Source organism: Parasteatoda tepidariorum, chromosome X2 (genome assembly GCF_043381705.1).
Source record: "Parasteatoda tepidariorum isolate YZ-2023 chromosome X2, CAS_Ptep_4.0, whole genome shotgun sequence".
In the NCBI taxonomy this organism is placed as follows: Eukaryota; Metazoa; Arthropoda; class Arachnida; order Araneae; family Theridiidae; genus Parasteatoda; species Parasteatoda tepidariorum.
In genome coordinates, this window is record NC_092215.1 from 5,633,069 (window position 1) to 5,657,668 (window position 24,600).

The following is a 24,600-nucleotide window of genomic DNA, read 5'->3' on the forward strand; positions in this document are numbered from 1 at the left end:
AATTGCTCTCTCCGCCATTTTGAACTAGAACGTTTCAAGCAAGAAGGGGAAATTCCCGTCATTCATTCATTAAGGTGGGTAGGTGAAGAAGCAAAATTCATTTCCTTCTTACTTGTCATTCAAGTTGAAGGGGGGGAAGTGACAAGTTCTTATTTTCTCTCCTGTCATTGGCTATCAATCAAGCATAAAGGCGTGGCATGCTGATTGGGTTCTCTTTATTTTTTCTTGTGTGACTAAAGGGGATTCCCCCTCCACTTTAACGTTTGCTGTGTTTACCCTTTTTCACAGTACTTCTTTCCCTAACACTTTATCAAAAAGGTTCCAGGAAATGCCTCTTTTACTAGCCAGCTGCACAGGAAAGAAGGGGGGAGGGGACTCAATTGTGCTCTTTTGAAAACAAATCTCCCCCCCCCTTTCCTGCATTCCAGAGGAGGAGCGTTACTAACGGTACGGTCTTGGTAGATCTTCTGTTCTCTTTTCTGTTGATTTATGGGTTTAATGCATAGATCACTAGAAGCTAAGAAAGGAAAAAACCTGTCAAAATACTTTTTTTTTTTTTTAAAGAGAGTGGGGAAAATGAAGAAATGTTTGTTTATTTTGATTGTTTAAAAGTGTCCGGGAAATTGACCCTTCCGGAAAAGGGACGTCCGGATATGGGACGTTACACTGTATTCAAAATGAAAAAAAATTGGTCCCATCCCCTCAAAAAAAAAAAATTCTGTATTTTTCTTTGATTTCCTGAATAAACCTGCATATGAAAATAATTATTATTGCGCACTTTTAAAAAGCGTGAAGTGGAGGGTAAAAAAATGTAACAATTATACAACATAAATGAATTCAAAAGATTTTAAATTACTAAAATGATAAAAATTACCTTTTCTTGAAAAAATGAACAATGAGTATGTAAAGTATTTCCTGATATGGATAGCATATGAATACTTGTATCAGGGCTTAAATTTTGAACAATAACACGCTCCATATGAGGCATGCCAACAGGACTAAAATAAAATAAAAATAACAAATTATTATCAAGTTTCATTAGTAAAAAATAGCAAGAGATATTACTATTAAATTAACTACAATATTTTTTACTATATCAGTTCTGATGAGAAAGAAATATGTACCAATTTACATTTGTTAACATGGTTTGCATTCTTATTTTACTACTTAAGTTTTCATTTTTTTAATAAATCAGTAAAACTCTACTCATTTAAGTTAATTGAGATTATGGCATGTTGAATTGTTCAGATTATCTGAACTTCTGATAGGTTTTTGACACAATATTTTAAGCAAATTCAAGTTATTTTCCAATTGGCCAAAGCATGATTTACAAGCTCTTAATATTGAAATTATGATTTGAAATCAATGATTTGTGAAGCAATTACACATACTTGAGATATATTTAGATCATGCATTTTAATGATCAGTATTAAGATTAAAATCTACATAATCTTTGAATCATATTCTTGACCAAATGTTCCATTAAAACTTAAGTACATAAACTTTTTTCAAAACTGTCGAATTACATACTTTTGGCATCATCTACTTTGATTTTGCAACATAATATCTATATTTCTTATATGTTGTAATGAAAAAGTTGTACGAGTCATTATGTCTTGTGGATACATGGAATTAATTCATAATTCTACCTTTTCCAGATATTCGAATCATTATGGAGACATACTGAACTAGTACTAAATCTCATTTTAATGAAAAAAAGTTGAAAGAATAGTTCATGAAAAAAGAATTATTTTCTTGTTTATATGCATATATATATATATATACACAAGTTGTATATATAGATATGCATATAATATATACACACATATATATACATACTTCATATACATATATATACTGATGAAGGAATTTTTTTTAAGCATACTCATGTTACTTTTTCAGTATGTAAAAAATCCTGAAACTTTCATGAGCAAAATTTTGATATCAAGATAACAGTTTATGTACCATACTTGTTTAATAAATTACTTGCATGTTTGAACTAATATTAATAATTGAATTGACCAATGAAGAATATTACATCATTTTAGTAACTAGTTTAAGAAAAAACTTATTTCTTACAAGAATCATGGTATTGGATTTCGAAATTCTGTAAATATGACGCACAATAAAGAATGTTTAAATCGTGTGAATATAAATCGTAATGTGTAATTTTTAAAAAAAAGTATAAATACAGAAATCAATATTTGAATTAAACACGTGAATGAGAAATGTGATGGCGATTTCAAAAATGCATAAATACAAGTTGCAATATTCATTTTAAAAATGTCTAAAAAATCGAGATAGTGGACTTTTAAATCGCTTGAATACGAATCACGATGCGCAATTTTCAATCATGTAAATACGAAAATGGATGTTTGATATCACAAACGAATACGAATTCATACAATGTATGGATTCTTAATCCATACATTGGATTCTTAAAACGTATAAATGCCAATCAATATTAATTTTAAAAGTATGTAAATACAAATTGGGACAAGGGAGTTTTAAATTATGTGGATTATGGGTATGAATCATGATGGAGGATTTTTAAATCATGTGAATACAAGTTAAAATATGTAACTTTTCAATATTAAAATATGAAAATCAAATAATATGAAAATCAATGTTTATATAAAAATCATATGAATATGAATCATGATAATAGAGGATTCCGGCGCAGTGTCTAATATTTAAAATGGTAAAAATCTGCCATACCAAATTAATTGAATTGGTGAATTTTCATCAATTGATGAAAGAATCACATGTATGTAGACAAAATATAGATGAATCATTAATTTTACTATTGATTCTGAAAAAGTTTTATTATCTCTGAGGAATTTTATCAATAACTAATCCAAGTTTTAGATTTTCTTAACTAATAACAAGCTTGTCAAAGCTGGAAAAAAAGAGAAAAAGGAGGAATAGATAAACCAGGAAAGAATAGGGACTTCTTAAGAGCATGAAGGCCCTTTCCTTCAAACTGTTCCTCCTTCTTCCAAGTATTCTCTGTTAGATTTCTAAATGGTGATGTTTCAAAATTCACTCCCACGGAATAAAGGTTACCCATCAACAAAATAAACAATACTTTGAAGGTGAACTATTCAAAGCTCTAGCCTAGCTGACTAGAGAATGAATAATGGAAGCCATCAAAAATTAGCTATAAAAATTTAGCCTTTAAAAAATTTAAATCAGTTCTTTAGTTTCATCTTTCTATAGGTATTGAACAAAATTTAAAAATCAGCGTTACTTATTCGACAAATCCAAGGCGACGTAACTATGTGTAAATAGTTGGGAATGCTATTTTATAAATAGATCTTCTACTTATTTTATTTTGTCAAATTCTTTAACATGGCATCACAGACATCATATATTTTATTCTGGGAAAGGGGGTAGATTTCAAGTAGCCAGGTCCTTTCACATCAACATTGATCAACACTGATAAACGTCATGTGCGTCTCACGTTTTTGACGATTTCTGGGATTTACAATAATTCTATAAATTTCACCCATAAAAAAAGTTTCCTATCATCAGAATGATAAATTTTTTGTTTCTTAACTTGCTCTACACGAAAGGGAATTTACTGATTTTATTTCAATTTAACACTTCATTAATCAAAGATAATTAATGAAGAAAAAAAAATTTTCTTCTCAAATATTGAGTTAAGGAATACTTTAAGAGATTTCTAAGAATCAAAGGAGACAAATAAAATTATTTGATTTAACTCTCTCCTCCTGAGCAATCAACAGACACGATGACTCCTACAGTGAGAAGTGGGTAGTAATGACTCAGTGTGTTTAAGGACCAGATGCTAAGAAAACAGGTGTTCAATGAGACACCCTTTCTCACTGAGTTATGATAGAAAAGAAACAACGAAGTAGGGGGTGAGAAAGGTAATGATTGATGATATATAGTTCAAGGCTCTTATATCTCCTGACAGTGTAGGGAGCTAATGATCATTTCTAAAATGATGGAAAAGTAAACATCTTTTTAAAAAAAAAAGAAAAATCATAATATCTTACAAGGAAAAATTTTCTGTTATAAATGGCAGGAAAATTTATCGAATTTTGTTCCAGTTATCTGGTTTCCGGATAAGAGGTTCTTTACTGTATTAGCATTAATTAAATGTTTGCACCATTCCTTCATACCACCTTTGTTTTTGCTAGTCTCCTGACTCTAAGATCATACTTAATCCCTAAAAATTGTTTTCAGTATTTAAAAGATCAATTAAAGATACATGAAAATTATATCTGAAGTAAGTAGCAGATAACACCAAAAATATAAATTAAAAGTATGAAAAAATCTTGAGGATTAATGAAAATGATTTAATATTTAACTGTTTCAGTACCAAAATAACAAAAAAAAGAGGGTGTCAACTCTTATTCAAACAATAAAATTGAGCTTATGCTGGCACAATATATGAAAAAATCATAATTAAAAAGATCAATTTTCTGCTTCAAAAACTATTTTTCTCATGCTTTAAGAAACTAATTTTTTTTGTTTTTATAATGAATTTTTATATGAAATAATGCATGAAATAAAATCAGAAAAAAGTACTGAAGAAATTTAAAAGAGTTTTTGAATGAATATGCACATTAATACTCATTATCATGGTCGACAGGATGACAACTACCAATATTGTCTCCTATATAAATCTGTTTTAGCCTACACATTTTGTGAGAATACTATGTCTCACAGTTTTAAATTATTCATAGTAACTTACATGAAATGCCCTATAAAAGTTCTATACAAGATATTTTGTTCAAGATTTTTCAACTTTTCTATGTTTTAGAAATAAAAATTTCTTTTCAAGAAGTACAATTTCAGTGACAAGCTTATACAGTAAATAAACTTTAAAACCTTTAGCTTTTGGCACTTCGGTCACAACTTACATTATAATATTGAATAAATGATTTTCTCCCAAGTAACATAAAAAAGAAGTAATAAAATTCTTTAAATAAGAAAATCTACTTACTGATTGTGAAAATTTAACATGGGAGGATGAAAAGCAATGGGGCTAGCGTAAGCATTTAAATTTTCTTCATTTAGGTCTGTAAAACTAAAAAAAATATCTAATATTACATTCTTATAATCTAAAAGAAATTTTAAAAATGTTAAAGCCTAGCATTATTAGTTTTTAATTATTAATGAATATTAATTTCTACAAAATAGCAAATACAAAAACATCAAGTAGTAATATTTACCTTATTGCAGATGTATCTTCTTCTCTGATAAACTAAAAATCAAAGTTATTATTGTATTATTTAAAAAAGAAAAAACTTACAGTTTTTATAATCAATATAGTATAATTTGATATATGATAACTGAAATATTTCTATAACATGATTTTCTTTTTATTCTTAGATTTAACCTCTTCATTTTCAATTTAACTTAACATTATTTATTTCTGAATGTTTGATGCATACTCTTTTTAACACATTTCCATAATGTTGACTTATTTTATAAAAAAGATTATTATAGAGAAAATAACACTTTTCTGTGCAAATCACATAGTGATTTAAGTAATTAAAAAACAACCCCTTTAAATGATATGAAAGTTTATATGTTCTATAATTTAGACAATAATCTATGACAGGGATGGACAACCTTTCTGAGTGAAAAGACACACAAGTTGCCATTGAAAAGCTGTTGACGACAATTATGGTAATTTTTATATAAATCTTTCTTATTGGTCAACTCAGTGAAATATATTTACATAAGAATGAATAGCTTTAACAATTAGAATTCATTTATAACTAAAAAAGGCAGAACTGATATTTATTTCTAAAAAAAAATATTCCCTGCTTATCAAAAAAACAGATTTATCAAAATAAACATTAAGAAAAAGTAATGGTTCTTTTCTTCATCATTTTACATGAAAAAATTTCATTTAAAAACACAATAAAAAAGCTTAATGTTCATAGAATAAAAGTAAAAAAAAATTATTTTATGGCTCATATAAGTGCAAATTAAATACTTTAATTAAAGAAAACTTATAGATTTCAAAATTATTTAAATTAAAATAAAGCTATACTAACAGAAAGTTAGAATCAGTATTTGGTTAAGAATAAACTTCAACTTGAGAACATTTATATTTAGTGAATGTTAAATTCGTAATTTTGGTAAGAAAGCAGTTTCTAAACTACAAAAAAATTAGAAACACAATAACAAATAATTAAAATTACATGTATTCTTCCACTTTTTGAATTTCATGAATTATAATAATATTTTTTTCAGAATTTCAAATATTAATATGCATGGCATTAACAGCACAAAAAAATTAACAAAACCACTTACAAATAAGATGAAATCAGCAATAAAGGGTGTCAAAAATTGATTATTTAAATTCATAAGTCAAAACTCCTAGTTGTAACAATATTATATTCAAAAATAATGGGATTTTACAAACATAAAAATGCATAAGAATAACTACTGAAAAAAAGTTTTTTTTACTTCGAAGGAAATGAAAAATTTGTTTGCACTAAACCTTCAATTTCTTGAACTTTTTTTATTAGATTTTATTTAAAAAATATGGACTGCAAGATCTGCCTTTTTATAAATCTTTTTTTATGATTTCAAAATTAACATTAACTTTCACTCGTTCTCTTTTACAAATCAATTCACTTTTAGACATTACAACTGCTTCCAAAACAATGCTAAAATTTTATGGAAAAATCAATAGTAACTTTCACCTGTTTACTTTTACAAAACAATTTGCTTTTATACATTACAACTGCTTTTAAAATAATGCTAATTTTTATTTATCCTTAAATCATAACTGTGGTTTAATTGAGAAAACATCACACAATTGGTACAAACTTCAACTTATTTCTTTGCTATAATGAAATCGGTACATGAACAAAAACATAACATTACTTTAGAAACGCTGACTATGAGAATGAATGTATTGATAATAAAATTAACAGCGTGAGGACATTTGGGGGGGGTATATTTGTAGCAGATCGTTTGAATTATCAGTCTGCAAGACGTGTAGGCATCAAACTTGAGTTCTACTTTCCAATTTCAGGATATTTGATGTGCTATATAAAAGCCAAATTAAATATTTTTGTTAGAAATTAAATAACTAGAACTGATTTAAAAATTTAGTTGCAGAATAAATTGCATAAATGTAGAGACTCTAGTTTCTAAGAGATTTATAAAACAATATAAATAATTAAAAAATTTAGACATCTTAAAATTGAAGACTTTTTAAATTAGAGCAAGACTTGCATAAGTTAAATCCACATGCCCCCCCCCCTCCCGATATTTTAATGATTACCATCAGACTTCATAACCCTTTAAAATTAATTTCCTAAAATTTCAGAGACTATCTTGGTTTCCATAACTAACAGAATATGCAATATTAACTCAGATGAAACTTCATATAATTGTAGCAATATTACCCTACATTAAAGCTTTTAAAATAGACTGATAATTTTCAGTAGAAACAATACATACTTCCTGCATCTCCATTGATACACCATCCATTAAATACCTCAAATCACCATCCACATGCACAAAAGCTACAAAAAAGCATGAATAATTTAAAATTTATTTCATTTGTTTATCAGTAACATTAGATAAAACACTGCCATCAACTTCATGTTAAATATCTTATACTCATGATGAATAAAATATTTTACATGAAGTTGGTGGCAATTTTCAAGCGAAATGGAAGCATATTTGAGTCAGAATCACTTTGGATAATTTACAGATAATTTGGTATATATTTATACAGATTATGGGGATAGTTGCTATCGACCATGTCAACCTTCATCTATGAAAAGGTACCACACCATAGAATCGAGTTAACTTGTTTTATACAGTAGAGAATTGGAATTATATTATTGAAGTGGTAGATACACTACAGTACTCCCCCACCAGAATTATAGCTGTAATAGAATTCAATGAATGGATACCACTAGTTGATTCATTGCTGTTTTGTGAAAAGCTGGGAGGGCTGTATTAAGATCACCGTATTTTTGAGTGCTGATAATGAGAGCTGTATTAAGTTCAAGGTCGTGGTCACTCCTGTGTTGCCCTTGGCAGTTGAGTGTATACGTTGTACGCTGTGTGTAATCGAGACTGAGAAGCAACAACGTGATGAGGTCAATGTCCCCGTCAAAAGTCCAATGTGTGGATCATCCATCGAAGTAGACTTGTTCAAATCGTGATGGGCGCTTCTGCCAAGGAGGGCATGTTTATATCACATCCGAAGGTCACAACTGTGGGGATTGTGACTATTCACCATGTCAACCTTCATCTATGAAAAAGTGCTTCATCTAATGATCTTCATGTCCGAGGACTCAATCTTAACCGTTTGAGGGTATTACCTCGAATATGCTAAGTAATTAGTGCAGACGATATTTTGAGCTACAAAATCAGATACAAAAACGTATTTTCTCTGAATAAACATACCTTTTTTTCTACGGATTTGGATTTCTGACCCCTAAAATATAAAGGGTAATCCCAATCTGGGAAATATTAGTCTCAATGGTTTGTACTGGAGAGCAATCCAAAGTTAGACCCCTTAATGTTAATTTTACTTTTTGCATAATCCGCCATATCTAGAGAAATTTTCAAGCAAAATAAAAACATTTTGCTTACTATTATAAAATTAGCTCAGCCACACATAATTTCATGCAAAACATAATTTTTAGTGAGTTTTTATTATTTTTTGATCAGTTTACTTAATAATAGTTTAAAAAAATTTGGAATAGTAAGGTATGCAATTTTTTGCATACCTTACAATTCAAAAGTCTTCGACTATTATTAAATAAAATAATAAAAAATAATATATATTCCCTAAAATTTATTTTTTGCATGGAATTATAATTTGAGCGAATTGAAAATTGCACAAAAAAATTTTTTCAATTCGCTCAAAAATTTCTCAAAAAATGGTGAAATACATAAAAAGTAAAGCTAACATTATGGGGTCTAAGCTTTGGACCACTCTCCTGACTAAACTGTTGGGACCATTTTTCTCAGATTGCAGCTAACCCCAATATTTCTTGGTGAAAAAAGGGATGTTTATTCCGAGAAAGTACAATTTTGTGTCTGGCTTTGTAACTTAAAATATCATCTGCACTAACTAATTAGCATATTTGAGATCACCCTCTTGAACCATTAAGATAGAGTCCTCGAATGTGAAAATCATTAGATCAAAAGTCATTCAGGGCAGTCAGGGCCGGATTAACCTATAGGCACGTGCCTAGGGCCTACGAAATTCAGGGGCCTACGAAAAACTTGGGAGAAAAAAATTTGCTGACAAAAATAATTTAGCTTTAAAAACAACAAGTGTATTTTGCACAAAATTATGAAGATATAAATAAAAATATAATATTTTTCAGTAATAAATTATTTTACAGAATCTTATGATCTAATATATTACTTTTTTGCTATTTTTGGATTCAACGAAATCTTGTATTATGTTGTCGAATTCCAAACTACGCAAAATGTTGTATTCAATAGACATAAGTGCGAGCGATGCCAAACGATCTTGATTCATTGTTGAACGCAAATAATTTTTTATCAATTTTAATCTGGAGAAAGATCTTTCTCCTTCTGCATTTGCATTCATAATTCCTTCTGCATTCATAATTTCAAAAGATTTACTTACGACAATGTTAATTTCCTTCACTTAGTTATCATATCATAGTAGTATCATGAAAACGATGAAGTAATAATGTATAATGTAGTATAAATATTTCTTGTAATTAATCTCACTATCAATGTCCCTGTTTTCTTTGCTGATTTGTTGTTGTATTGTTGACATGAAGTGTTTACATAGTTATCGATCGAACTAATCATAATGGTATTATCGATATCAACTGCAATATCGGCAGTATGTCGGTATTGCAGATAAAGTTCGATAAACAAATTTGTAAATTAAAATCCATATTAATAAAAATGTTAAAAAAAATATGCAAGAAAATTTTAGCATATATTTTGAAAAGAGAGGAGGAGTGGCGGAAGGAGGGGAGGGCCCAAAAACGGCTGTGCCTAGGGCCTACGAAAGGTATAATCCGGCTCTGAAGGCAGTCCATTTATTTTTCTTTTTGTGCACTGTATATTAAAGTTGAAACATGACCAAAAGGACATTTTTGATAAATAACAGATATACAGATCAATTCAAAGATCAACATGAGTATAAGTCATACAAAGGTATTCTGGAAAATTATTCACAGGAAAACAATGTCAAGTAAAAAAAGTATAATTGATGAATTTATTTTAATCTTTGATAAGAAATATACAAAGGTACACATTTTTTTTTTGTTATAAATATATTTTTATGTGAATTGTTATATTATTTTCTGCCTTTTTCTCTGCTGACCCTACGCATTTTATTATGTTCTTCTAATGGAAGACCCAGCCCTGTATTTATTTTAGGCCTGTGTTTGTCAGTTCTGTATTTGTTACCTATTTTAAAAAATCTCAGATAAAAAAAATGAAAAGCATTTTTTCCCACATAAATCTTCCAGAGGATAAAAAAACATGAAATTTTTGTTCAACATTTTAAAATAGTTCAAACTTGAATTTTTTGCCCTAATCTCTGGCACTTGCCTAAATTAGCCAAATGGAAAGTCTATCAGTTTATCTACAAAAAACATAGTTTTCGCCACACTATAGTAAAGATGCAATAAAAATTCGTAATTTATTACAATATAAGCAACTGTGAACAATTTCTTGATACAAAGGACAACATAACAAAAAATGAACATTTAATAGCATTCCTAGATTAACAAATTTCTTAGTTTTTTAATAACTATTTTATATCTAAAATCTCAAATTTTAATTTTTATTTAAAACAATAATAAAAAAGTGTATTAAAATTCAAATATAGTTTGTATTTGCAACATCAATCACATAAAAATTGTAGTATCAGTCACAAGGGATTTTCTTCGATTTTCCACTTTCTACATATCATATGTACTTTCAACGCTTCCTGTTAATTTGAATTTTTTAAATAATTTTTTTTTTAAATAAACGGATTATTGCGTTTAGAAAAATGAGAATATCAAAATAAAAATATGTTCTTTCTATGTAACATCAATCACATTTTATTTTTTAGGAAGATTTCTGTATCATGATCTGCGTCAGAATAATCGGTAACTTGCGGGCAGAAACCAGCGAGAAACTAAACAAAAACATCATAGAACTTGAAGGTTTTTACTTGTAGCAAACACCAATCAAATGTCTATTTGTTTTTTATTTTTTTAAAATTGCAAGTTTAAAATTCATTTGGCACCTTGGCGGCTGTAGATGGTGCTAAAGATCACAAAATAGAAAGATCACGTAATATTTTTATTCTAAATAAATCATTTCAAATTTTCATCCTTCTTTCATACATACATAATAATATTAGACTATTGGAAAACAACTCATATCATTTTTTTTAAAAAAGTGATAAATATTTATCAATGAAAATCTAAAAATAAAAAAAACTATCAAAATCTAACGTTAGTCGCCATGGAATTGCCCATATATTCATATGCATTCAGTATGCAATATTTCAAAAATTCCATGATTTTTATTTTCAACAGCATCATTACTTAATACTTAAATATTTTTATTTTAACAGAGATTTTGGAGATATTTCCGTAATGTGATCAGCCAAGCCAACAACAATCGCCAATTTGATTTCAAACAGGAAAATCTTGAAAAACATGTAGAGGCTTGCCCAGGTGTTACTACGAGTTATACAACTTGAGTTGGTTTCTTTCTGTGATATGTTTTAATAGTTTCTCATGGGTTGCTGCCTGAAAGTTGCCAAGACTTTGTGATTATTCTGCCACAGATCACGATACGGAAATCTTAAGATTTTAGTGAAGTAAATAATACTATTCGATGTAGTTTTATAGATACAGGAAACGTAACTGTGAAAAAAAAAACAAGATTATATCACTGGTTGTTTAAAATTTCTCACAAATTACACTTCATTGCAAATCTTTTAAGAATTTGATAATTTTGGGTGCATGTTCATAAAATTGAAACCATAATTAAACGAGTAAAAGAAATAAACTTTATTTATTACTTAGAGTTCTGAAAAAGGTTTTAAAACAATATATTTGCATGTAAACTTCAACTAAACTAAGGTAGAACCCAAAGTTTTTCTGAAAACTTATAAGTATCAAAACTGTGTTAAACCATTAATATACGAAATGATAAAAATATTTTATCCATTTATTTTGTGTATAATAAAATACTTAAAAACAATATATAATAATGTTCTCATGTAAATATATCTCATGTAAACACAAACTACACAGAGACAGAAACAAATCTTTTTCTGTCATCTTTAATATATAATAATGGTGCTGTACCATGTGTACGGCTATCTGCTGCCTGTACAACTCTGTAAACAGTTTCTAATACGTTATAGAGTAAAAGAATCCTTAAAACTTTCTGATTTCTCATTTTTCCTGTTTGATATTTACATGATACACACGTACGCGCCATACTCTTCTGCTAGTTTATAAATCAAACCATTGATGCCAACTCATGTGTACTGAAACGAAATATTAACATCTTTTCCGAAAGGGTTTTCGTCAGCAACTTTTTTTTCCTCTTTGGACAGTGGTCGGAGGCATGGAAACTGATTTTTTTGCCTGGGATTGAGAACCTGATTAGTTGATAGATTTTCAGCAGCGAAAAACTCGCCAATCAGGATCTCGTTCGAATACGATATCTGTTCCATGCCTATATATATTTACGCAGAAAGGGCAAATGATCCCTTATCTTACTAATCAAAGGATTTACGCGCATCTCCGATCATGATCGAGAGCAGTGGATGAAAAAACTACATTATTTTAGCAAATGCTACAACAAGTTAAGTAAAGCTACAACTACCTTTTTTTTTTAAATGCAACTACAAACTACTTTGGAGATGTAGTCACTATTTCAGCACTTTTAGAAGACGAAACTCGGCAAGAGAACTTAATATACACCCAGGTTCAAAATAGGTCGGAATAAAAAAATTGGCTTATTCAAACGTAATCAATCATTTCGAAATATTTATTCACATTTACAAGACCCAATTAGTTAAACCATTTTCCAAAAATTTGTTCCTTTAAACTTCCAATTTTTTTTTTTTTTTTTTTTTTGCCTTTCTCGACAGCGAATTTAAGAAAAGCTAGACAATTATCAAATCTAATAAATTTTGTTAAGTATTATTTTCACTAAGAAATACAGTACAAAGGTTGGTAGATAGGTGGGTATTTTATCTACGTCGCACTTAAGCTGGACAATGGGCTATTAGTGACAGTCTGGGAAACATTCCTGTGAGGATGATCCGAAGACATGCCATCGCAATTTTGATAATCTGCAGGGTGGATAGCTCTCTGCTTTGTTGGCCCGACGACTTCCTCTCGAAATCGAGCACTTTACGGTCGAAGAGCGTTACGAGGACCGATACGGAACACCCTCAGTCCCTAAGCACCTGCGCTCTCACACGCTTACTGACAGCAGCCAGTGAAACTTGACTTCAGAGTTCTGTTGGGAACCGTGTCCTTAAGATCAGTCCACTGCGGGACAAAAAAAACAACAAGAAGATAAGCTTTCTTCAATAGAATAAACATCAATGTTTCTTGAGAGTACATTCGCATTTGGTGGTGGACCCAAAGTGATAAATTAGCTATTATTGGCTAATTTAATATCAGTAATTCAATTCAAATTCTTATTAGCGCTCAGCTGTAAGGGCATTCTCCTAGCATCCACTAAAGCAGGGGTGGCGAACCTTTATGCACCAACGTGCCATTTTTTCAAAAAACTGTTTAATGAGGTCATAGACGTGCCGTCAAATAATTTTGACTTCGTGATTACTGGGAAAATATTACTAAAACTCTTTATTTACATTGAAAAAAAAAACATTTTGCAATGTCTCAGTTATACGCGTAATTCAACTTAAAGTAACATTAGTGTGGCTTCTGTTGTTGCAGATTAGATGACAAATAACTTATATTAGGTTGTAAGATGTTAGTTTAAGCAGGACTGTTAATTTTTTTTTTGCTAATTATTTATTGTTAGCTTGTTTTTTATGGTTATTAATTGTTTTTAGCAAAAAATGTTAATTTTATTACTAATATTGCTTTATTATTATTTTTTTTGTGAATTTTAATTTAATTGTTACATATGCTTCATAACACAATGTGTGATAACAATTCATAGTGCAATAACAATTGTGATCGGTGGCGTGCCCAAAATATTGTGTCGCGTGCCATAAATGGCATGCGTGCCATTGGCTCGCCAGCCATCCCTGTCTTAGAGCATCAAAATGGTATTAAATCCAGTAAATCGAATTAAAAATTGGATAAATATGCCGCAATACGGTAGTTTTCAGCTTAATTGAAACATTGCTTCTGAAGCTTGGAGAATGACAAAACTGGAGGAAAATTGTATCGCACTGTTTGAGAGAAAGATTTTGCGGAGTATACTAGGTGGTGTAAATGAAAACAATAACAGGAGAAGGAGATTTAACTTTGAACTATACAAGAGTTATAACCAACCCGATATTATTAAATACATAAAAATAAATAGAATGAATTGGATGGCCCACGTGATTCGAATGAGTGATGACAATACAATAAAAAAAGATATTGCTTTTTAGACCCACTGGAGCAAAAAAGCGGGGAAGGCCGCGGTTGACATAGTTCAACATAGTTTTAATGTTGAGTTTTAATTTAACATAGCTTTAATGTTGAGGGTGGCAACTTTGCAATGCGAAAGATACATTTTTCACGCATGAGTATTTTTTGAAGCATTCATTCTTAAAAATGTTATTTTACACTTTGGCACTTTACTGTAACAAGTTAAAATTTCAACTTTTATAGGAGATAAACACTTTTTTTTTTTAACAAACATTAACACTAAATATTGCCATTTATTTAGTGTAGAGCAGTGATNTATATATATATATGCATACAAAATGAAAAAGTTTGAAAATATTATTAATGTATATTTAGGACACAAAATATTTCGACATAATTTTTGACAACAAGCTCACTTTTCCGCCCCATAATCTTTATTTTAGAAAACGTTGTGAAAAAACTTTAAATGTGTTACGTGTTCTCTTAAATACTTTCTGGGATGCGGAGAGCATCACCCTTATCAGAATCTACAAAGCATTGATATTATCACGCATAGATTACGCTTGCTCAGTCTATGGCACTGCAACTGCTACAAATTTGAACCGGTTGGCTATAGTGCATCATACTGCAATACGACTCTGCAGCGGCTCATTTCGAACGTCCCCAGTCGAAAGTTTATATAGTATATGTAATTTATGACTTATATATTTTAGACGTATGTAGCTCTGTCTTACATTTTACTTTCATGTTATGTTATCTAACTCACATCCTCTTCGACATGAGATTATTCCACTAAGCTTACGACTATTACATGATGCGCGACCCTCATACATACCCCCTTTTAATACTCGCATGTCATTCAGACATTCAATTTTTGCGAATCACCATCTCAATCAACCGATTGCTTTCTTAACAAGCCTTGTGTTACTTCGTCATATCACTTTCATTCTCTATTTGCTTCATACAGAAAATCCAGTATAGCTCCTAACGTGTATATTTGGCTATTCATCTCTCATCGTCATGAGTATTCCCAGTATATTTCCGTATTTACGGATGGGTCAAAATCTCCAGGACATGTTGGTAGTGGAATCATTATAGTTGATCGAACATACAGTTATATCATACCGTCCATACGCTCTGTATTTACTGCTGAAGCTGTAGCCATTCTCATAGCTCTACGACTTATCTCATCACTGACCGCACGAAAGTTTTGCAACATTTACTCTTACAGCCTAAGTGTTTTACGCCAGCTGAATCATATAAACAGCGAAGCTCACCCTATTTTATGAATCATTAAACATCTGTTAGTTAGTCTTTACGAAAATGGTTTTAACATTTTGTTTTGTTGGATCCCCAGTCATTTCAGGTAACGACATGGCTGACTCTGCTGCCCGATCTGCTACAACTCCATTAACACTATAAGTTCCCATTTCTGACATGAAGAATTACATACGACATTTTACTATGTCTTTGCTGCAGCAACACTGGGATTAACAAATTTAGAACAAACTGCATACTATTAAATCCACGTTAGGGCCGAGGCCTGAGTTGTAATTACGTGAAGCAAATGTCAAGCTCATCCGCCTTCGTATAGGACATACTCGGCTGACTCATCTTCATTTGCTGTTCGGAGAACCGCCTCCTGGGTGCTATACTTGCAAAGTTTTACTTTCAATTCATCATATATTAATCTCTGGCTCATATTTTAACCAACATCACCTCACCTTTTTTGGAAGCACGATTTTATGAATAAAAGACTAGTTAGATAAAAATCACCATCCTAACATCTTTGCATTTTTACACGCTATTGGAATTTGAAGTTGTATATAATTGTTTCATACTTCTTACCATTTTAGTAATTTTACCATGAAGTGTTATTGATTTTAATATATGTAACTTTACACCATTGTTTTAGAATTTGCATTATCTCATCTGATTTTATACATGCGTTCTACTTTGCTTTTAATTCTGTGTCACGCAGTGGACTGATCGTTAAGAGACGATTCCCAGCAGATCACCGAAGTCAAGCATCACTGGCTGCGGTCAGTGTGCGGGTGGGTGACCACTTGGATCAGTCTGCGTAGGGACCGAGGGTGTGCGGTATTGGTCCTCGTTAAACTGTTTTACCGTAAAGTGCTCGACTTCGCGTGCAGGTCGTCGGACTACCAAAGCGGGGGTGCCATCCCCTCTGCAGAGGCTCAAAATTGTGATGGCATGTCTTCGGATCATCCTCAGGGATGTTTCCCAGACCGTCGCCAATAGCCCATTGTGCAGCTCTAGTGCGACGTAAATAAACTACAACTACATTTAATTCTGTTTAAATCCGCGTCTTTGGCGCAGCATGTCCTTTTTTTGAACCTTGTGCCACTAAACCCTACATTCAATTTGACCATTTTGATCAGCCTGCGTAAGTACCAGGGGTTCGCTGTATCGGCAATCGAAATAGGCTGCAGGTGGCGTAGAGCAGAACTCTCTACCTATGGTAACACTTCGCATGCTTTCACTATTAGCGTGTGGAGAGTCATAGAAGAAGGAAGTACGGTAGTTTCTGTCTTGATTTTCTTTCAAATTAATATTTTTTGGAACTGAAAACTATTGGAACTGGAAATTATATGGAACTGAAAACTACATTAAACATAGTTCTAAAAGAAAGCATCATGGAAATTTACAAAAATACTTTTATTCATTAAAAAACTATAATATTAAGAAAAGGAGAAATATCGTAGTATATTCCTATACAACTGAAAGGAGCAGGAAAGGGGCCAAAGGCATGAAACCAGTCTCTTCCCCAGATGGCGCATTCGAGCGTTGCAAAAGCTTATCGGTCCTTGTTAAACTGTTCTACCGTTAAAGTGCTCGATTTCGCACGCAGGTCGTCTGGCTACCAAAGCAGATGAGCCATCCCCTCTGCAGAGAACCGAAATTGTGATGGCATATCTTCGGATCATATTCAGGGATGTTTCCCCGACTGTCGCCAATAGCCCATTGGGAAACTCTAGTGCTACATAAATAATTAACCTACCTACCTGGCTCGCAGTGGACTGATCGTTAAGACATGGTTCCCAGCAGATCACCGAAGTCAAGCATCACTGGTTGCGGTCAGTGTGCGGGTGGGTGACCACTTGGATCAGTCTGCGTAGGGACCGAGGGTGCGCGGTATTGGTCTTCGTTAAACTGTTCTACCGTAAAGTGCTCGACTTCGCGTGCAGGTCGTCGGGCTACCGAAGCCGGGGTGCCATCCCCTCTGCAGAGGATCAAAATTGTGATGGTATGTCTTCGGATCATCCTCAGGGATGTTTCCCAGACCGTCGCCAATAGCCCATTGTGCAGCTCTAGTGCGAAGTAAATGAAAAAATCAATCAATCAACCAGACTGTCGCCCATTCTGCAGCTCTAGTGCGACGTAAATGAACTACAACAGCCAACCTAGCAATTTTATTTTTCTTAATCAATGAAAGCTGCAAGCGCATGTATAAAGCACAAAGTGACGAAACGGTTCATAGGATTACTACTACTACTACTTTATTTCCTGGAAAAGTAAGATTGAAACGTGATTTAAATTTAAACATTTTTCGATTTTCCATTTAATGGTGAAATTTTTTAATTTAGTGTAACATGCTGACATCCTTTGGTTTTTAAATAAATTTATTTGAATAATAAAAGGATTGATTATACAAATCATATTCATTTAATTATATTCTTCACCGAATGCATTTAGTTATCATAATTTTATTGCAGCGAATCTGGTTTTCTATGTTCAAGTGTTTTTTTAAAAATTTATTTTATTTAAAACAATGTAATCAAGCGTCCAAGAAAGGAACTAATCCTTTCAGAATACATCGAGAAAACAATTTAATGCCATTAAATATTATTTATATGTATGCATATTTTTGTTAGTACACATAATTTGTAAAATTGATGGTCAACTATTAAAAAAAGGGCCTCAAGGGAGTTAATTTTTAAATTATTATAGAATATCTAATTCGTAGGGTCCCAACAGTTTTGTGGCCTTAAAGTATTTTCAAAGTTTTCTTTAGTGATCTAAAAGAACTCGAAATTTTTGTTTAATGCTTCGAAAATAAAACATGATTGAAAAATGTAAAAAAGTTTAATTTGTACAATTGAAAAAGCTATAAGCATACATAAGGAGGGGGCAAAATATTCCAGTTGTGTATTTTTTTATTTATTTTTTACATGAAGTAAAAATATAACATTCCTGAAAAAATCAACAAGCACTCTTTAAACCTTTCTGGTCGTATTTTAATTTTTTGCAACAATAATTACATAGTATCATATATATATAAAATAAAAAAAATACACTTTGTGCATTCGCAAAATGGATAACTGTGTTCTATCTCCTTGGTACAATGGACCAACCTTTGTTTGCATTGAACTAACATAAATTACTTACTTTTACTATTCTAGTTTAAAGATAATTTTTAAAATTTCAGCTACTTTAAAAATTTTAAGCATTATAAACATTTCCAAACTTACATTTTTTGTAACAGGACTATTCTTATATTTTCATTGCGTCTGTTTACAAATGAGTCCTACACTTTCATCAATTTGATTTAAAAGTTAATATGCTTTTGGAAAATGGTTAGTACAATCGGCACGGCTCTTCTGTTAGAGTGCAAATTTTTTTCTCCTAAAACTGGGAATTTTTATTTCACTTAGAAAAAAAAAAAGAGAAGGAAAAACAATTAGCTTGAAAGTTTTCAAATATTTTAAATTTTTTTACTACAAGAAACCAAATAGTTCAGGGAACAAAATTTCTTTTCGTCCTTCCCCCTCCCAACTATAGTTTTGCTAACCAATCAAAATTATAAATATTCTTAGGTCCAAAGTAGTAACATTCATAAACAGTTTTGAAAAATGCTGAAACATTAAGTTGATTGAAGTTTGTGGCTCGTGATGAACTTGTTGCTTAAGGTTGGCAAAGAGAAAGATTTTGATGTCTTTGTCTAAAATAATGTAACCAATCTTCTGCTAACAGATTTTTTTTATCCATGAATAAGCATATGAATTTGCTATTCCAAATTCATATGCTTATTAAAAAAATGAATTTCTATGAATATTTAAAAAAATGAATTTCTTAAGAATTTAAAACTGTTAGTCTCTTTCAATGTTTTAGGGAAGGAAGTACAGAAAAACTTAATTTTTATCACTGTATACAAGTTTAGATAGATGTTAGAGTATCATAATGAAATTTTAAAACTATAATTAAATTAACAAATCACAATATAATCTTAATCATAACTACAAATAGCATACTGATTTTCATTATCAAATAGTGTTAAGCATAAATACCTTCTTAAAATTGATCTTAGATAATATGCTAAAGTTATGCAATAAATACTTCATATATTTTTATATTGATGATCAAAATATTTTAGTTTATTCTTTTCTGAAATACCAAGAATATTTATTCACAAATAACTGAATTTTCATTTATAAATTAATGAAGAAATATATGCAGTTTAAAAATATTTGATAAAATTATTAAATATTCTGAACTGAAAATAGAATAAAACGAACATTTTAAAGTGCATTTTGAGATAAAAGGTATTTATTCAAAAAATAGAACTTTTGTAAATTTTCAACATTGTAATATATTATAATAAAACAGAATTTTTTTCTTTCCACATTTTGATAACTTTAAAATATTCTGTTTAGAATTAACGGAAAGGAATTTGGAATTAACAGTTCGTGCTATTTTATTTTTAAAATTTATTATTTAAAAAAAGAAAATTCATTGAATTATGCCAGTTAGAGAGAAAATTAATGTTTAAATTCACAAAAGTATACAAAAAAGTAATAAGTTTAATTTTTAAAATAATTCTATCTTAAAGGAAAATATTAAGTAAATCAAAATTTATGAAAGCATAAATAATTTAAATGCAAGTGTTCGCATTTATTTAGGAAAATAAGGATTATTTAAATTAGGGGTGCACAACCTTTTTGAGCGAAGGGCCTCTTGCACGGCAGGTTGGCTAACGAAGGGCCGCACATGTATTTAGACATGTTAATGACAAATGTAATAATGTTTATTTAAACATTAGCGTTCTATTTTTTTTTATCAATAAACTTAGTAACATATTTGTAAAAAATTAAAGGTGTTCCATTATTGGAATTCATTCAAAAATAAAAAAACTTTATACTTTTTTTTTTACAAAAAAAAGAATTTCTATTTTTATCATATGAACAATAGATTTATCAAAATGAATAAACATTGAAGAAAAGAAATGTTTTTTTTTTTTTATCATATCATGCAATACGAAAATTCATTGTCGAATTAAATTCTAATAAATTAAAAAAAACTGCAATGCCCACAGAATAAAAGTAGGAAAAAATTTAGTCTTAATTAAGTAATTTAAATTCAAATTAATATTTTAATTGAAGAAAATTTATAGGTTTTAAACAAAAGCCTAAAATAAGAACAAAACTGATAGTTCAAAATAAAATTCCATGCTTATTTTGTAATGTACTTTATTATTTCATTTTATTAATTATTAGACTTTTTACATCGTAAACATTTTCCTTTTTCTTTATCGAAAAGGATCACTTAGGCAACAAAAAATTGAAGTCTAAATTAGAAACAATGAGCAGTTTGAAAATTCAAGTTTTCCTCCATTTTATGAATTTCTCAAGTTGCAATAACATTGGATTTAAATTGGGGATGTAACGAGTATTTGGCCCTTCTGTGAAAAATTCAGTTGGATCAGTCAAATATTCGACAGAATATTTTTTAGAAATGTATTTTTCCAAGTTTTTTGAATTTTTATGGATATTACTTAAAAAAAAATAGACAAGTCAATTTTGTCATTTTTTTGATATTTTGAGAAGGATTTTTTTCCATTTTTTGCTGTCCATTTTTTCCATTTTAATAGCCTAGCATTTTAACAGAACGTCTCATACTATTAATTTACTCTTTCCCTGTACTGTAATATAAATAACCAGTAACATAGAAAAGTGTGATTTTCAGTATTAAAGTTTTGTTTCAGAAACTAAGAAAAATTTGTTTTTTCTGTTTTTCTTTTTTTAGGCACTTTTATTATGACTCAGCATTTTTTTTAAAAGTAAGGTTACTAATAAAATTTATTTTATGGCAATATTCTCTGTATTTTTGTTATTTTAAAAGCTTTGAACCTACAGTCGAACCCCGCTATAGTGAACCTGGGATATAGTGAACACTCGGATGTAGTGAACTTTTTTAGCGGTCCCGTCCGTATTCCTATTTAAATAATGTTNTTTTATGTTAAAAATTATTAGATATTAAAATTTTTATTTCATGGATTTGTTAGGATATCAATATTAAATTATACTGGATTGTTATGAGAACTTATTGGTCATCCTGTAAATGTGAAAAAGTACTGAATGAAAATGCAATTGTTATAGGAATATAATGCAAGTGGTATATTTTTTGTTTCTTATTAACAGAATCTTTTTTACTCTAATTTTTAGATATTACCTATTTCCATAAGAATGAGTAACTTTCGCACTAAAAGAATTGTTATTATTGGTGCTGGTATGTCAGGTCTAGCATGTGCATTTTGTTTGAAAGAATTGGGCTTTAATGAAGTTTGTATACTTGAAGCGCAAGATCGAATTGGAGGAAGATTAAAGACTATAAAACTTGGTAAGTCATAGCGGGCATTTTTATTTGAGCAAAATTGAAGGGAGTTTTATTCAACTTGGGTGATTGTTTTTTTTATTTACTTATTATAAATTAAGAGAGCACAGCTGGAGAGCCATATGCGGCCCTCTGACTGTTCATCTGTGACCTACAGAAGCCTCTGACTACCATGATATATTTTTTTTTTGGTGAGAAAAAAAATTGGAAAATTTTGAATCACACATTATAATCATTATATCATTTAATCACTATATTTCGATGAGCTCAATTTGCGCAGATTCTCTTATAAATCTATGTTTTTTCTCAAACGCTTTCTCAATGTTACAGAATTCCTAATGGTTTTAAAAAACATAATATTTTTAGTACGATATTACAATAAACAAATTTCAAATTTAAGCAATAACTTTTTGGCTGGTTTTAATTTTGTTGATTTCATCATAATTCCAAGTGAGCTTTTGGTCGTTTTTTGGCATTTATAACTAAAAATTTCCATGAGATTTTTAAAATCCTGATACCTTTGTTACGATATTACAACTGGTGAGTTATAAATCGTACATTTAATTAACCGCTTTTGATGTGCTTTATTTATGCAGTTTTCATCGTAAATCTAAATAATTTTTTTATAGCAATTATTGCTACGCTTTTTTACGTCGTTTTGAAGATCCCATATTTTTATTACAATATTATTACAACACGTGAGTTTCAAATCACACATTGAAATATTCAATTTTTGATGCACTTTCATTTTGCCAATTTCCAATGTTCACATTTCTTTTGAAAAGAGGCAGGAAGCATTTATTGAAAAGGGCACTTTTGTGGAGTAAATAGGCACTTTTTATCAAGTGAAATAAAGCTTCCTTTTGATTATTTGTCATAAAATAACCATTTTGTGTATATATAAATATGAAAAAATTGGTTAAAATCTAGAGAATTTTAATTTTATGTGATGGGAAACATTGATTAGATTTAAAAGCCAGTCAAAAATAAAACTTCATCTATAAACAAATTAGTCATATTGTGAAATTTTGGTAACTGATGTTTTTCAAACCCTAAATAAAGGAGAACTTGCCATTTAAGAAAATTAATATCTTCATTAATTGGGTTATGTGTAGTGTTAAAATGCCACAATACATTTTCACAATATCCTTTGATACTCTCCCCAATTTAAGATATCCAAATTAAGATACTACATATTCATTTTGATGACTTATTAGGGATTTAACTCAGTACTTTACCCACACATGCAAAGAAATAAAAAAAAGCTATATATATTTATAGAACTATTTTTTATAATTTTTTTTGTGGCATATGCCTGTTTAGGCAGTGGGGGTGCGATTGTTCCTGTTTTTTAGTGGCGCCATCTATGGCCAGGAAATCGACTTCTGCCACGCCATTCAAATAACCACAGCCCGTTTATAGGGTGGGTCACATTCACACACAAGGGAGAAAGGACATAGAACACACAGAGCGAGAAGAAAACATCCATGCCTTGCCCGGGATTCAAACCCGGGACCTTTCTGATGCAAGGACAGTTCCCTGCCCCTACACAGGCCGGTCGCCTATAGAACTATTGATTGATTTTTATTATATTGATTTGATATGTTTATTGATAAAATGATTGGCACTGAAAAAGTTGCTGATTTTAAAATTTTGGAGGAAAAAAAAACTTTTTATTTGATTTAAATAATTTTTTATTATCTAAATCATGATTATTTTGATTCTGATATTTTTTTTCAAGAAATATTTAAAATGCATACATAAATATTTAAAACTTTTGCATATTTTGGAGTTTAATGAGTGCATTGTTTAGATTATTTTATTTGTACTTGTAAGAAAAATGTAATTCAAAATTGTCTGCAAATTTTTATAAACGTTTTTTTTTTTGTTTTTGTTTTATTGCTTTTCTTTCAGTTTATTTTTATTCTTTGATAAAACAATTACTTTAATTACACTGCTTTAAAGACATAACTTACCTTGTTTTGATTTTAAATCAAAATCATTAAGTATAAAACTCTATGCGAGTTTTACAAGTGCATACTTTAGAGTATCTTATTTGAACTTGAAATATAGAAGAAAGATTTAATTAATTCAAAATTGTCTTAAAATTTTTAAAAAGCTCTCTAAAAATTGCTACTTTTTTAGTCAACTTCTATTTTTTGATAGAATTATTAATTACATTAGTAATAATACTTTAAAGAAAATACTTAGTTTGTTTTGATTTTGAATTAATACCATTAAGTTGAAAACATTTAAAACAAAACTTCAGATTTAAAAAAATATTACTCTTCAGTAGCCTAAACATGAAAAATACCTGCTATGCATGACCTTAGGGTCAAGTGTGCTTGTGTGTTTAATGATGAACATAGAAAAGGATTCAGTA

The 24,600-nt window shown here is 29.9% G+C and overlaps 2 protein-coding genes across 3 annotated transcripts in view; one reads left to right on the plus strand and one right to left on the minus strand.

Annotated features, from left to right (window-relative positions):
• Positions 1–12,590, minus strand: part of LOC107453505 (Transmembrane protein 131) — an 82,509-nt gene extending 69,919 nt beyond the window's left edge. Inside the window, exons 1-5 of the mRNA XM_016070370.3 lie at positions 12,324–12,590; positions 7,459–7,523; positions 5,205–5,236; positions 4,976–5,059; positions 875–998 (exon numbers count right to left, since the gene is read on the minus strand). Coding sequence (XP_015925856.2) covers positions 875–998; positions 4,976–5,059; positions 5,205–5,236; positions 7,459–7,523; positions 12,324–12,459 — 441 coding nt within the window. The 5' untranslated portion in view covers positions 12,460–12,590. The remainder of the gene's footprint in view (positions 1–874; positions 999–4,975; positions 5,060–5,204; positions 5,237–7,458; positions 7,524–12,323) is intronic.
• Positions 12,591–17,991: 5,401 nt separating this feature from the next.
• LOC107453502 (peroxisomal N(1)-acetyl-spermine/spermidine oxidase) overlaps positions 17,992–24,600 on the plus strand; it is a gene marked incomplete in the record, with an annotated part of 59,871 nt that continues 53,262 nt past the window's right edge. For both annotated transcript variants that reach the window (XM_043045263.2, XM_071188372.1), the window contains 2 exon segments: positions 17,992–18,121; positions 22,049–22,223. In XM_043045263.2, coding sequence (XP_042901197.1) covers positions 18,053–18,121; positions 22,049–22,223 — 244 coding nt within the window.